The sequence below is a fragment of the Sceloporus undulatus genome, chromosome 3 (genome assembly GCF_019175285.1).
Source record: "Sceloporus undulatus isolate JIND9_A2432 ecotype Alabama chromosome 3, SceUnd_v1.1, whole genome shotgun sequence".
In the NCBI taxonomy this organism is placed as follows: domain Eukaryota; kingdom Metazoa; phylum Chordata; class Lepidosauria; order Squamata; family Phrynosomatidae; genus Sceloporus; species Sceloporus undulatus.
In genome coordinates, this window is record NC_056524.1 from 143,470,114 (window position 1) to 143,483,596 (window position 13,483).

Consider the following 13,483-nt stretch of genomic DNA (forward strand, 5'->3'; position numbering starts at 1 on the left):
CAATGGCAATCCGAACGCAATCATGGGGTTTAACGTTATTGTGTGATAGACTACCACACGCAATTTTGGGCAATGGGAAGTCAGTCTGAACGCAATCATGGGGTTTCATGTTATTGCGTGAGAGGTGATCACATGCACTTTCATTCAATGGCAAGCTATTTTCGGGCAATGGGAAGTCAGTTCGAACATAATTTGAATTCACGTAAATTTCTTTTCATTTGAAATTTAGAGAAATTCCTCCCATGTGATAAACTCCATGGGCTGGAATTCTGCAGATCTCTGGAAGTCCTAATTGACAAGTAGGGCAAACAAATGTGGAAGATAAAATTGGAAAATCCTATTTTTTTTAATGCTAGAGAATCTCTGTCACTACTATTGACCTCTGATTAGAGATAATGAGGACTCCTCTCACCCAGGCAAGAAGGAAGAGTTGCAGGAAGCACCTGTAGGTCCAGATTAGATGAGAACCAGATGATGTAACAGCATATAGATCATGGTAAACAAGTATAGCATTTTCTCAATCGATTCCTATTCTTAATTTCCCCTTTTCTTTATAGTGCATCCATCGGGATTTGGCAGCTAGAAACGTCTTGGTCACCGAAGACAATGTGATGAAAATAGCTGATTTTGGCCTTGCCAGAGATGTTCACAACATAGATTATTATAAGAAAACAACTAATGTGAGTGAAAAACTCCCAAAGATGAGGCAATTTGAATAATTTAAGGAGTTAGATGTCCCATGAGCAAACAACTTTTTCTTATATTCTTTTATAAGAATATATTCTTTTAGGAGAGGCAGCATGGTGTAGTGATTTGAATAGAATGTCAGTCTAGGACTCTTGGAAACCAGAGTTTGTATTCCCACATGGTCATAGAAACCCACTGGATAACTGTGGGCAAGTCACAAATGCTCAACCTTGGAAGGCAATGACACATCCACTCTAAATAAATTTTGCAAAGAAAACTCTAGGTTAGGATCGCCATATGTCAGAATCAACTTGAGAATGCACTGTAAAATAGCCAGAATCAAACTGATTCTGACTGACAGTGACTTGATCCTAGCCAATAAACAACTCTCATCAACAGAAACTATAATTTAAAAATATTTTTAAGCTGGTAACAAGGCATTGGTTTTACGTGTCTCGGTTTCTTTTGTTTCAAACTTGGCTACTCATCAGAGAAAGGGAGAGTACACCATAAAATTTAGAATATACATTAGGAGCATTTTCTGCATTTCCCTGAGCAAGGAGCTCACAGACTATCTGACCTAGTCTGTATCCTTGGAATAGAAATGATTGCTCACACTGGATGGGTTGGTGTTAATATGCAAGACAACAGTAAATAAAGTCTAGTATACAAGAACAGGATTGTAGCATATATAATATTGTTTTCTGTCAAGAGATATAATTTTACTTAATTTTAATTATTTGCTTTAAATTTTTATAATGTTGTTGCATGCATTCAAGTCATTTCTGACCTATGGCAACCCTAAGATGGGATTTTTTGGCAAAATTTGTTCAGAGGAAGTTTGTTATTACCTTCCCCTGAGCTGAGAGCATGACTTTCCCAAGGTCACCCAGTAGGTTTAATGGCTGGGCTGGGAATCAAAACCTGGCCTCCAGAGTTGTAGTCCAACACTCAAACTACTGCACCATGGTGGATCTAAAATATTAATACCTTGCCCTATATCAAAGGATCTCAGATTGGTTTACTATAGCACTAAAACAGGTTAAGTGGGCTAAAAACAGTAAGATAGTTTATGTAAGCTAAAACATTAAATAATATAATGCATTAAAAACAGATTTAAACATGCAAAGTTTTTTTTTAAAACTATTAGTAAAAGTCTTTGGTTTGCATTAATGAGGCCCAAAGGCTTTGGTGAACAAAGTTTTAACTTGACGCCTAAGATTTTTGGCACTAGTTGTGCCTCCAGGAGGAAAACATTCCACAATTGGGGTGCAACAGCTGAGAAGGTGTCACACAGTGTATTGACATCACTGATGAGACACAGAGGAGACCCCTCCCCTTCATATCTTATTCCTTAGGCAGGTACCTTGTACCCCCATGTGGCAGGGAACCATCTGTGGTTGAATGGGAGTAGAATTGTGGGTGGGGGAGAGAAAGCAAGATGAGCAGCAAACAGCATTAAGGGAAGACTTTGACCCATGGCAGGGGGCAAATTTATCAAAACCTTGCCTTTAGGCTTCTAACCATCCTGACTTGAGGCTTCTATTTGCCTTACTGTGACGGGTTTTATATCATATCAGAGATACTATGTGTGTGCGCGCGTTGTATGCCTTCAAGTTATTTCCAGTTTATGGACAACCTATCATAGGGTTGGCAAGATTTGTTCACAGGAGGTTTTCCGTTACCTTCCCCTGAGGCTGAAAGTTTGTGACTTGACCAGGGTCACCCAGGGATGTTGGAGATTAAATATTTCAATCAGTTTAATTTATCTGTGATCAATATTACATTGTCTGTTGGTACCATTCGTTTGTTCTGGTCACAGATTAAAATGTTTCAGATCAGATTATATTAAAATATTCAGATGATGTCAGAGTGGCTGGGTGAAAGTGCTGGTGGATATTTCCCTTTTTTTATCTCTCTAATTATAGGGTCGACTGCCTGTGAAATGGATGGCTCCAGAAGCGCTGTTTGACCGTGTCTACACTCACCAAAGCGATGTGTAAGTTTTGGTTTCATTGTTTGAAATTGTAGGCAAAGAAAGCAAAATACAGAGTCATGGAAACAATTGTAATGCCAAGCACAGAAGGGATCCTGTAATCTGATGAATCTGTGCATAAATAATTTGACTTGTTCCATTCACTGATGATAGTCTATTCAAGGAGCATAGAGTAATAGAGGTCTGTCAGCTACCTGAATAAATGCTCATTTTAATTTCAGACTTAGTGCCTGGTTTTGAGATGGATCAAGGGGGATCTGCAAATGCTTAGTAAAAAACAGCCGAGATAATTAGTTGATGAGTTGCTAGTTATACATCACTTCACACAAACAAAACAAAAACCTTCTGTCCATTTCCTTTCCCCCTGGATATCAGGAAATGTTCAACTTTTTGATTCCTAGATGGTCCTTTGGAGTGCTGCTATGGGAGATCTTTACTTTAGGAGGGTCTCCATACCCAGGAATTCCTGTTGAGGAACTCTTCAAACTCTTAAAGGAAGGCCATCGAATGGATAAACCAGCAAACTGTACCCATGATTTGTAAGTAGTTAATATCCTTGGGGAGAGAGAGATTGTCTTTAATTGCCCGACAAGCTGGACCTACAAAAGGATGGAAGCCTGAGTCAACCTGGAGACCACAGAAATGGGGTTTTCTTTTTAGTTGTATCCCTTAATAGTGCTGAAGAGATGGTGTGAGTGGGGCAAAGCAAATTATTCTTGTTAAATTTTCTTTAAAAACATAACATCTTATCAAAATTTCACTTACGCTGTGCATATAATAGTGTAATTTAAAGATATAATTTTAAATTTGCTAGTTCTTTATGTCACGATTGCAATTGTATTCAGTGATAGCGGATTTATGAGCAACTTTAGTACAAAAAACATTACTAAGGATGCAGGAATTCATAATCAAAGCACCTTCAATAGATGGCCATCCAGGCTCTGCTTAAAGACCTCCAAAGAGGGACTCCATCACACTCCAAGGGAGTGTGTTCCACTGTGAAACAGCTCTTACTGTCAGGAAGTTCTTCCTAATGTTGAGGTGGAATTGTTTTTCCTGTAGTTTGATCAGGAGCTCAGGATCCAATAGAACATTAGAGTGCTAATGAGCACACAATCACACTTCTTCTCAGCTCACAAAAACAATCAGTCTTGACCCGACAGACAAAAATGACAAAGTACACTAGAACAATAAACAGTTTCACATACAAGCAAGCCTCTACCAGACCAAAACAAAGCAAGCAGCCTTATTCCAACTGCTCAAGAAACTCTCCCAAAAGACTCTCTGGGACTGGAGAGTTAGTTGCTGGTAGCTCCTCCCTCAATCAGGTCAGTGGTTCAGCAGAAGTCCTGCCCTCTCAGACCATGCGCTTAGGAAGAGCCCAGTAGACAAAAGCCCCCAACAGCCCCCTTTAAAAGAAACAGTTAGCAATTCTATTATATATAACAATTCATACTAGGAAGCACAAGATTGTCTCAGGCATACAGAGTTTGTTAGGACTTTATGACACAGGCAAAAATGACGGGAGCATAGTGGGATGCTGCTGTCAATATTGTGCAATAATGCGAAGATTATCACACAACTTTGTGCGATATTGGGATTATCCCATGATTATCCCATGAATAAAACGGAATTCTAACGCTACTTTTTATTCATGAGATTTTCCCATAAATATAAAGCGGTGCTAGAATTCCTCCTTATTCATGTGATAATCGCAATACCACACAATGTTCTGTGATAATGTTCGCATTATTGTGCAATATTGATGGGAGCATCCCACTATGCTCCTGTCTTTTTTGCCTGTGTGATAAAAGTCCTCAGTCGTTTTTATGGCATTTTTCATTCAAAAACACTTGATTAAAAAAAAACAAAGATATGTTAATGTGCAGCTGATGCTTGGTGTGATTCACTTCCCCTTTGACTACAACCCAGCTACAAATCATGGTGCAGTAGTGGCTGATACATAAAACTCTTTCTTATGAGAATTTGTTGGTTTCTGAATACCACCTTATGCAAGAATGATTGCATTTTATTTGACCAGCAATTAGCATTCATAAAGAAAGCATACTTCTTTCTCTCCTATATACCATATTTCTGTGAGTTAAAATGCTATATTTTGGGAAAGCATAGATTCATAGAGTTGGAAGATGGACCATCCAGTCCATCTCTTAGCTGTTGTTGCTTGTTTTCCCCTCAGCACTTTAAAAACACGTGAAATTATCTTAAGTACTGTACAAACATTAAATGATAAGAAATCCCCTTCCCTGATTCTCCCATTGTAATAGACACTACAGAAGCAAGCACTGGAGCAGCTGCCCTACCAGGAGCTAATGGATCAGACCTCCAAAAAGTGATCTCCCCTTTTATCATGATTGCCTGCAGCTTTTCAGTGGTCTTCAATATCCTGGTGGATGACATAGATCAGAGTATGCATCCTTCCAGCTTGCAGTGATAACAGCAATAAGAGTTGGAAGTTCTTTTGGCTCCCATTAGTCCTTCTATCCTTTATTTTTGAATAATGTTAATATAATTGATTAATTAATTCAGATGTCATAGGCACAAGTGAATGTCCAAGTCCTTTCATAAGATTTTGTTATATTGAGTGACCAGTTCTCTTTCTTTACTATCCATGCCCCTCCCACACCAGGTACATGATTATGAGGGAGTGCTGGCATGCAGTACCTTCACAACGACCAACTTTTAAGCAGCTAGTGGAGGATCTAGATAGAGTCCTGACAGTGACCTCAACTGATGTGAGTATCTCTTCTTTTCGGACTGTCTATAGCCCTTACTCCATGGAGAAATTGAACATCTAAAATCCTGTTATAAATAATAGTTGAAGCAGGCTTTAACATCACCATATTTTGAACTGTGCAAAGGATCTTGCATCGGATGTGTGCAGGGGGCAGGATGCAGTCAGCCCCACAAGCCAATAAACAGTAAAGACAGTTGATGTAATGCACCATTTATGCTTAACATAATTTAAGTAATTCGTGCTGGCCAATTGGCCGTAATAAAGTTGTTATTATTATTATAATTTAAGCAATTGCTTGGTTGGTTTAGTACTGCTATCACACATCTGAGACTTAATTCCAGAGCATTTTATAATACTCTTTAAAATATTAAAGTTTAAAGTTCTTTAAAAGCAAACTTTAAAGTTTAGAGTTCTTTAAAAGCAAGAGATAACTAGAAACTTTTAAAGAAAGAGAGAGCACTGTCAAGACAGGAAGATCAAGTAAAATAGTATAAGAAAAACAAAACAGAAAAGGTTATTATAACTTTTAAAAGCCAGAGAGAGGATTTTCCACAATCAAGCCTGAATCAAATCAGAAGATCCCATCTGGTATGGTTCACATAGGAGGTTCTGTATGTAGAGAGATCTTGTAGCACTTTTGAGACTAACAGAAAGAAAGAATTGGCAGCATGAGCTTTTGTAGACTTCAGTCTACTTCCTCAGATGCTTTTGGTGGAGTGGAAACCAGGGACGGACGGACAGACTGACAGATATATATATATGCATGCCATAGGTATGTGAGAATGTCAGTAGGAAGTCCTATATGGCTTGTTACATTGTACTTGTAATCAAGAATGAATGTGACAATCTGCGTTAAGCACAAGTAGGTTCTGCTTCATATTGCATGGAGACAATTGCTTCTGCTTCAGTCCTAGCTTCCATTAAAGTACTGGCATACCTCAACCTGATGTCTGGAACTGCCATGGCCTTGTCCATGGATGGTTTGGGCAGAGGTCAAGATAATTACAACCCAGGTATAGAACTCCCACATCTCACCTGACTGGGCATAGGAATGAAATGTCACTGTAGAAACATTACTGAGTTGTTTTCTCCCTGTGTTATGTGTGCAATTGTTCTTCTTGCAGGAGTATCTTGACCTGTCAGTGCCTTTTGAGCAGTATTCCCCTGGAGGCCAGGATACACACAGTGCCTGCTCATCAGGAGATGACTCTGTATTTGCACATGATCTTCTCTCAGATGAGCTCTGTCTTCCCAAACAGCAAGCAAATGGCATCATCATCAGGACATGATAGCAGACACGCAAAAAGAAATCTCTTGAATGTATGTTTTGGGGAGGAATAAAACCCAGGGAAAGATTTTCTTATTCTCTTCCATGGCACAAAAGATGTGTATACCCATGAAATCATAGCATAGAGCCTATTTTCCCTTTGTTCCATTATTTAAACCAACCAAATGGTAACAAACATTGTTTGGTCCTAAAGAACACATCGTTTTGCAGAATAGTAGTACCGTGACAGGTAAGCGTTCCAACTAGATCTGTGATTGGCTCCATGCAAGCCCCTTCCATTTATGTAGACCTTAGGGCCCTTTCCCCACAGCCAACACACCTTATCAGGGTTATGCATCTCCTACACACCTGGATATGTTACATTGGAAAAGGGTGTTGTGAAGCCATAGGTAGCCCTCTGGTCATTTCTGGTTTCAGCAAGGGTCTGGGTATGTAGTCTGCAATAAGTCCCAGGGTTGGAAAATTGACCCCTAGAACTATGAATGTTTCCCACACTTGACCCCAAGTGCTGAACTTTCACCCTTGAATGAGAGTGCCACAGTCACCATTCTGTGCCTTTAATGATGGGACTGAGGAAAACAAATATTTATCTTTAAGAGATATGTGTGTAAACAACATAGTTCGTTTTATGACACCATGAATACATGAATCTTTTAGTGGACCTCAAAAGCCACATTGCCTGCTGGGATTCATACTTATGTAAATACCTAGACCAGAATTCACTAAGGTAATTACAGATGGGTAACATATTTGTGACAGGTTCATATTCACGATCCCAAGATACAAAGGGACCATGAAAGTTCCCCAGTCCTCATTTACAGGGCAGCAGCATTCTACAGCTGGCCCTTGAATCCGCGGATGGCCCTGCCCTGTTCTCCCCAGTGGCGATGTGCATGTGGCTGCACCAGTGCAGTCACATACATAGCACACTGTTGTTGGAAGAACGGGACTTGAGGTCCCATGTTTTTTGTCATCCAGAACAGAACCTCTGTGCATACCAAGGGCCAACTGTATTCCCCTGTTCATTGAGAAGCAGCCAACGGATGTTCTCCAACACCCTTTCTGTGAATGATCGCCAGTGTGAGAGGGAATTGCAACAGGGACCCTGCTTCTGTCTTTCACATCAGAAATCACTTGAGAAAGGGTAGGAACATCAGCTGCTTCCTAATCAATGGGGGAACATAACCCAGTTGATCATAGAGCAGCTGCTCAGAAAGCAGGGATTGGAGGACCATATATTCATCATCTACATAGAAAGAATTGTAAAGCCATTCTGAAGAGTTAGTAATTTTTTAAATGTATCGGGCTTCTTAAGAAGTTGCCTTGGTTTTGCCTCTTGCACTAGCATCAGGAAAAGAATAAGTGAATCTATGCAGACAGGAGAGAACACTAAAGACATGGAAATGTTGTAAACTGTAATAAATGAGGGGTGGTTTTGAGTATGCACATTTTGTGGTTACTTTGTCCTAATTTTTTCCAGGGAATTGTTTAAAAATCATGAACAGTGTTAGACACAAATCTTGCTATTTGCTGTATTTATTTACTTATATTCTTATGTGTAGAAATATTATAGGTTAGAGCTTCAAAGTTCTCACATTGGATTTCTGCCACCTTTTCTCAGAAATCTCGTAGCAGTTTCCATTGCCCAACAAATACTTGGAGAAAATAATTACGGGTACCTGTAGGCAAACGCCTTTTAACTTATCAAAAAGTTCTGTTTCCTAGATTTGTGTGTATGTGTGTATATGTATGTATGTGTATCAGAGCTATAAATATATATTTGTGTATATATGAGTAAAATAATATTGTAGATCATAGGCTGAAAGATTATTTATCCAAGTAAAAAGCCTTTCAATCTAGAATATACTGATCTAGGGAAAGAGATTTTATTTGTCTTTCCTGTATTTTTGTTTTTAAAATTATATCTTAACATTTTGTATATTTGTAAAATTATTTATAGATATTAACAGTGGTTCTTTTCATTGGTTTTAATACTTTAATATTAATGTATACATTTACCTTTTCACCAGATCTAAACTTAACTTATTGCAAGTACAGGAAGATAAATTATTATTATTTTTCTTCTGCATTTATGGGAAATATTAAAATGTATAGCTGTACAGTTATTTGCTTTTAATATTATATTTTCTTTTTTAAACAAAATTTTTCCTGGATTGCAGTGAATATGTGTTCTGCAACATATTAGAGTTAAATCCAAACAGATGGCACCAGAGATTATTTTTACTTCTGTGCAAAAGACAAGAAATTTTCATTACTTTTACCACTGTGCATTAAAGGGTGAGAGTGCATTTTTTTCTCTTTTTTGAATGAAGGTATTCTTTGCGATTCACTTAATAACATGCAGCAAAGTTGAATGTCAGTTGTAAGAATGTGTGTGTTTGTGTGTGCACACGCACATATGTGCATGCCATGTGTTTTCTCTTACCAGACCCATTTACTTTTTCAAATGGGGAGAAAACAAAAATAAATAAAAAATAAAAAATATTTAAATTATATATGGAGAAGATCTTGATGATTTAATAGTCTTTGAGTCTAACATTTTATTTGGGAAAATGCTATGTTTTATAGATGAGAAATTTGTATGTGCTGGATAACTCTATCAAAGCATTTTAGCTAATGAGGAAAATATAAAGTGGACTGAGATCAAGAAAGTTGCATTTGTAAAAACCTTTTAATCCTTACAACCACCAAGAAATGCCTATAGTAAGCCTAATAATTTCTGTACAGAGCACTTATTTCAAAAAAGTAACAGGATGGCCACCATCCCAATTTAATATTAATTTTGTAATAAAACATTGATTTTATGAAAATAGCTAATTTATAGATGTGAAGTTTCAAAGAGTTTTTTTTTAAAAAAATAAATTTATATAGATGATTGTGTTTTTGAAATAAAGAATTATGTTATTTTCTTACTTTGTATGCTAGCTTTCTACATTCCAAGAATCTAAAGAGTTGCTATTCCAATCCAGAACAATGTATAAATGTGTGCCTGAGTTTACTAGTTATTATAAATATATATGTGCATATATATATAAATTTATTGAGTTTTTACAAAGATTGTCAACTTGTTCATTCTTTAGCTTTTTCAGTTCTTGTATAATTATTTAGCCAAGACTTTTTAAAGCATAAGCAAGTCTTAAACCATTTTTCCTGCTGATGTTACAAGCTACAAATTTTGCATATATTGAGATTTTGATGATTATCTTCTTAGTTCAGTATTTTCTGTATTTTGCTTATGTTGCAACTATTGAAAGATGTGAAACACAGTCTGTTCTTGCTTTCATTTATTTGGCCTAAAAATAAAAAAAGAACATTGAATGTAATTTCTTCTCTTACCTCACTCCTGCAATTTTTGGAGACTCTTTTAAAGAATAAACCTTCACTTTCAAATAATACTTACTGTCTCTGGAGATACAATAAATGGAATATGTTAGAAAAGAGTTTTAAAACTCAATAAGAATTTGCCATATTTCAGGAAACTGGAAATAGAAAATACAGGAATTCTTCACACATTATATCCCAAGCAAACACTATGCAAAAGGAAACCTTGATATCTTCTTAAGGGGAAGAAGAGCATACTGGTGATACAGGTACCAATCGTGCACACTTCTCATCCTCTTTGACTTCATAATGTGGCATCATTTCCTTTAATACTCCTTTCCTATTAGTCATTCATATAATATGAAAATTGAATATTGCCAAAGGCAACTGTGTGATTATAACAAGGCAATACTTGCAGGGAAATTCCTAACAGGAGTGGAGAATTCATCAAATGTTCTCACAGAAGAATGAGAAAATTCTGTAGCATGCAAGGGCAAGGAAAGCTGTGACTGGAAAACAGCTGGCAGGATTTGATATCAGAAGATTCATAGATGCATGATTTGTTGGTGCATTCCCAGAGATAAAATTCTGGAGTATCTCATGTCATTCAAGTCTATGGAGAATACAGAACTTTGATACAGATTTGAAAGGGACAACCACCACAACCCAAATAACAAGATAAGCAAAAAAGAATGTGTGTCTTTTCCAAGTCAGAAAGGTATTTTTGATGGATATGGTATGGAGCTTTCTTTTTTAAACACTAAAAGTTCCCTTGCCAATACCAGTCCATTATTGTCATGAGCAGGTGGATGAGAAGTTGAATGGTAAAGAATTGACATATGCCAGCCTGGCAATGTAGTCTGCTTTTAATATGGAGCTGAATTTCAAAACTGCATCTTCCCACTAGCAATTCCCCATGCACATGCCCTAAGTGGAAGATCACCGCATTTTCCACAGTAAAGAGAAAACTTACCCTGAAATAAGAGGGAAAAAGAGATCATTGTCACAGTTAGAGGTTTTTCTGGACTAGAAACTACTTCAACTAGGGTCTGAACACACTTCATAGTTCTACATATGTAATTCTTAAATGTGAAATATTGAAGGCACAATTTCAAACAGTTCCAATGGGGAAGAAAAATGGGAAATTGTCAAGAACTGTTCTTTTCCCTCACAGTTCACTGAACCAGTATTCTATGTTTCAAACAATGAAACTATCCCAGTATACTTAGGAGTTAGCAGGAAGACGTCTGCAGACAGACCTCATATCATTTCCATACACCAGCCCAATATTCTCTCAACCCTCACCTAAATTTTCATGGCTTTTTTTACAATTTGTCCGTAAATCAATATAACTCTGTGTACTACTTTCTTAACAAAATTGCCTGCCTCCTTTTACTGCTTTAGGTTTATGATCTACAGTATTACCATGGGAATGAGCATCCCCCAGACATCTGTTTATTCCTCAGCCAGACACTTATTTTCAATACAAAGTATCAGACAGTGTGTGTTCTTCTTCGTGGTCTCTGCAAAGCACACAAATGGGTTATTCTGCACCTGCGCAGCATTTCCGGATCCTACTGGAATTGCTAGGGAACACTTTTTGGCGGTAGCTCCGACCACCCTCTATATAGGCAGGAGGTCTTCCTGCCCTTTCTCAGTTCCTTTTGTCTGCTGCATGAGCAGTGTAGGAAACTCACTCAGGACTCGCTCCTTCCTTAGCTTTCGCTTTCATCTACTGTGTTTGCTCTGATTTTGTTTTACCTTGACGACGCTTTTGGATTGTGATTTTGGACTCTGACTAACAATAACAGCTCTGACTCGACCATTCTTTCTCTTTGTCCCTTGGCTTTGTTGAAAATGTCTGCGCACTCCTTTAAGAAGTGCTCTGTTTGTGGGACCAACATCCCTGCGCTCAATGGACACTCTCTGTGCCTCCTCTGCCTGGGCAAGGGCCATGTCCCCACTTCCTGCCCTCATTGCATGGCCTTTACTCCACAGGCCAGAAAGAACAGGGAAATGTGCCTGAGATCCATGCTCTACGCGCAAATGTTGAGGCCTCCCTCCTCGTCTAGAGCCGCTGCCAAGGGTAAGCTCTCATCTCTGGCTTCTTGGGTCCCTGCCAAGGCTACTGCAGCCGAGGGCAAACCCCATACGGATGTCTCTGGGTCCCAAACCCCAGACAAACCGAGGTCCACAGCCCAGGCTGTGGCTGGCCACCCATCCTCATCAAAGAGGAGTAAGTCTTCTGAATCCTCCAAACCGGAGAAAAAGAAGTTCAAGGACTCATCCCATCCCGCAAAAAAGCCTTGTCTTTCTGCGGGCTCTGACACTGATCACCAGTCCCACACTGACGTGCCACCCCAGCCAGCCAATACCAAACTGGCTTCGGTACCGTGTGCCCAATCAGCACCTCTCACCCAGACATCTCCTGGACCCGCCTCTCGGGCCCGACCCGAGACGACCATCTTTTGACATTCCCTCGCCAAGCCCTACCAACTCTCGAAGGGCAAAGAGGGAGCTTCCCCTCTCACCCACGCAGTAAATACGGTATGTCTTCTTCCTCCACTTCTCGTTCTCCTTTCTCTCAACATCGTTCGGGGTGGCAAAGACCCCCCTACTCCTCCAACCAGGGTAGATCCAACCAGTCCTCGGACTACCAACAATGCTTCCCTTCCCATCAACAAGGAAAGCGCCAATAAAAACAAAAATACAAGCAGCCCTTCCACAAGAAGGAAAACTCAGAGCAAGGCAAACGCTGCTTTCTGAAGTTCTCCAACGCACTCCGTTCTGTCAACCCCCTTCGGGTATTGCTTGGCCCACTTCCACAATGCTTGGGCCTCTATAACTGACTCCTGGGTGCTCTCAATTGTCTGTAGGGGTTATGCCCTGGAGTTGCAATCCCCCCCTCCAAGGGGTACCATCCTCACCACCCTCCCCTCAGACACCCTTCTCAACGAAGTGCGCTCTGTGTTACAAAAAGGGGGCATTCAGCCTGTCTCCCCGTCCCGGACCTGACACTGTCTATTTCCCAGATATTTCATTGTCTCCGAGGCTTCAGGTGGCCTCCATGCCATCTTGGACTTTCGTTCTTTGAACTCTTTCATGGCCTACAAGCGTTTCCATATGGTAACCTTGGCTTCCATCTTGCCTCTTCTACAGGAGTCAAACTGGTTTGCCACCTTGGACCTTTGGGATGCCTATTTCCACATCAGCATCCGAGAGGACCACTGGAACTTCCTTGCCTTCTCTGTCGGCCCTGACTGCTTTCGGTACCGAGTGCTGCCCTTTGGACTCTCCTCCGCACCAAGGGTTTTCACGAAGTGCATGGCAGTTGTAGGCGCATACCTCCACCAACAAAACATCATCATCTTCCCTTACTTGGAGTGGTTGTGTGTGGCCCCATCCAGACGGATGC

General features: G+C 39.5%; 1 protein-coding gene across 8 annotated transcripts in view; it reads left to right on the forward strand.

Moving 5' to 3' along the window:
• FGFR3 (fibroblast growth factor receptor 3) overlaps nt 1-10,142 on the forward strand; it is a 93,354-nt gene extending 83,212 nt beyond the window's left edge. For all 8 annotated transcript variants that reach the window (XM_042456949.1, XM_042456948.1, XM_042456944.1 and 5 more), the window contains exons 14-18: nt 558-680; nt 2,616-2,686; nt 3,085-3,222; nt 5,331-5,436; nt 6,563-10,142. In XM_042456949.1, coding sequence (XP_042312883.1) covers nt 558-680; nt 2,616-2,686; nt 3,085-3,222; nt 5,331-5,436; nt 6,563-6,727 — 603 coding nt within the window. In that variant the 3' untranslated portion in view covers nt 6,728-10,142. The remainder of the gene's footprint in view (nt 1-557; nt 681-2,615; nt 2,687-3,084; nt 3,223-5,330; nt 5,437-6,562) is intronic.
• The last annotated feature ends 3,341 nt before the right edge of the window (nt 10,143-13,483 follow it).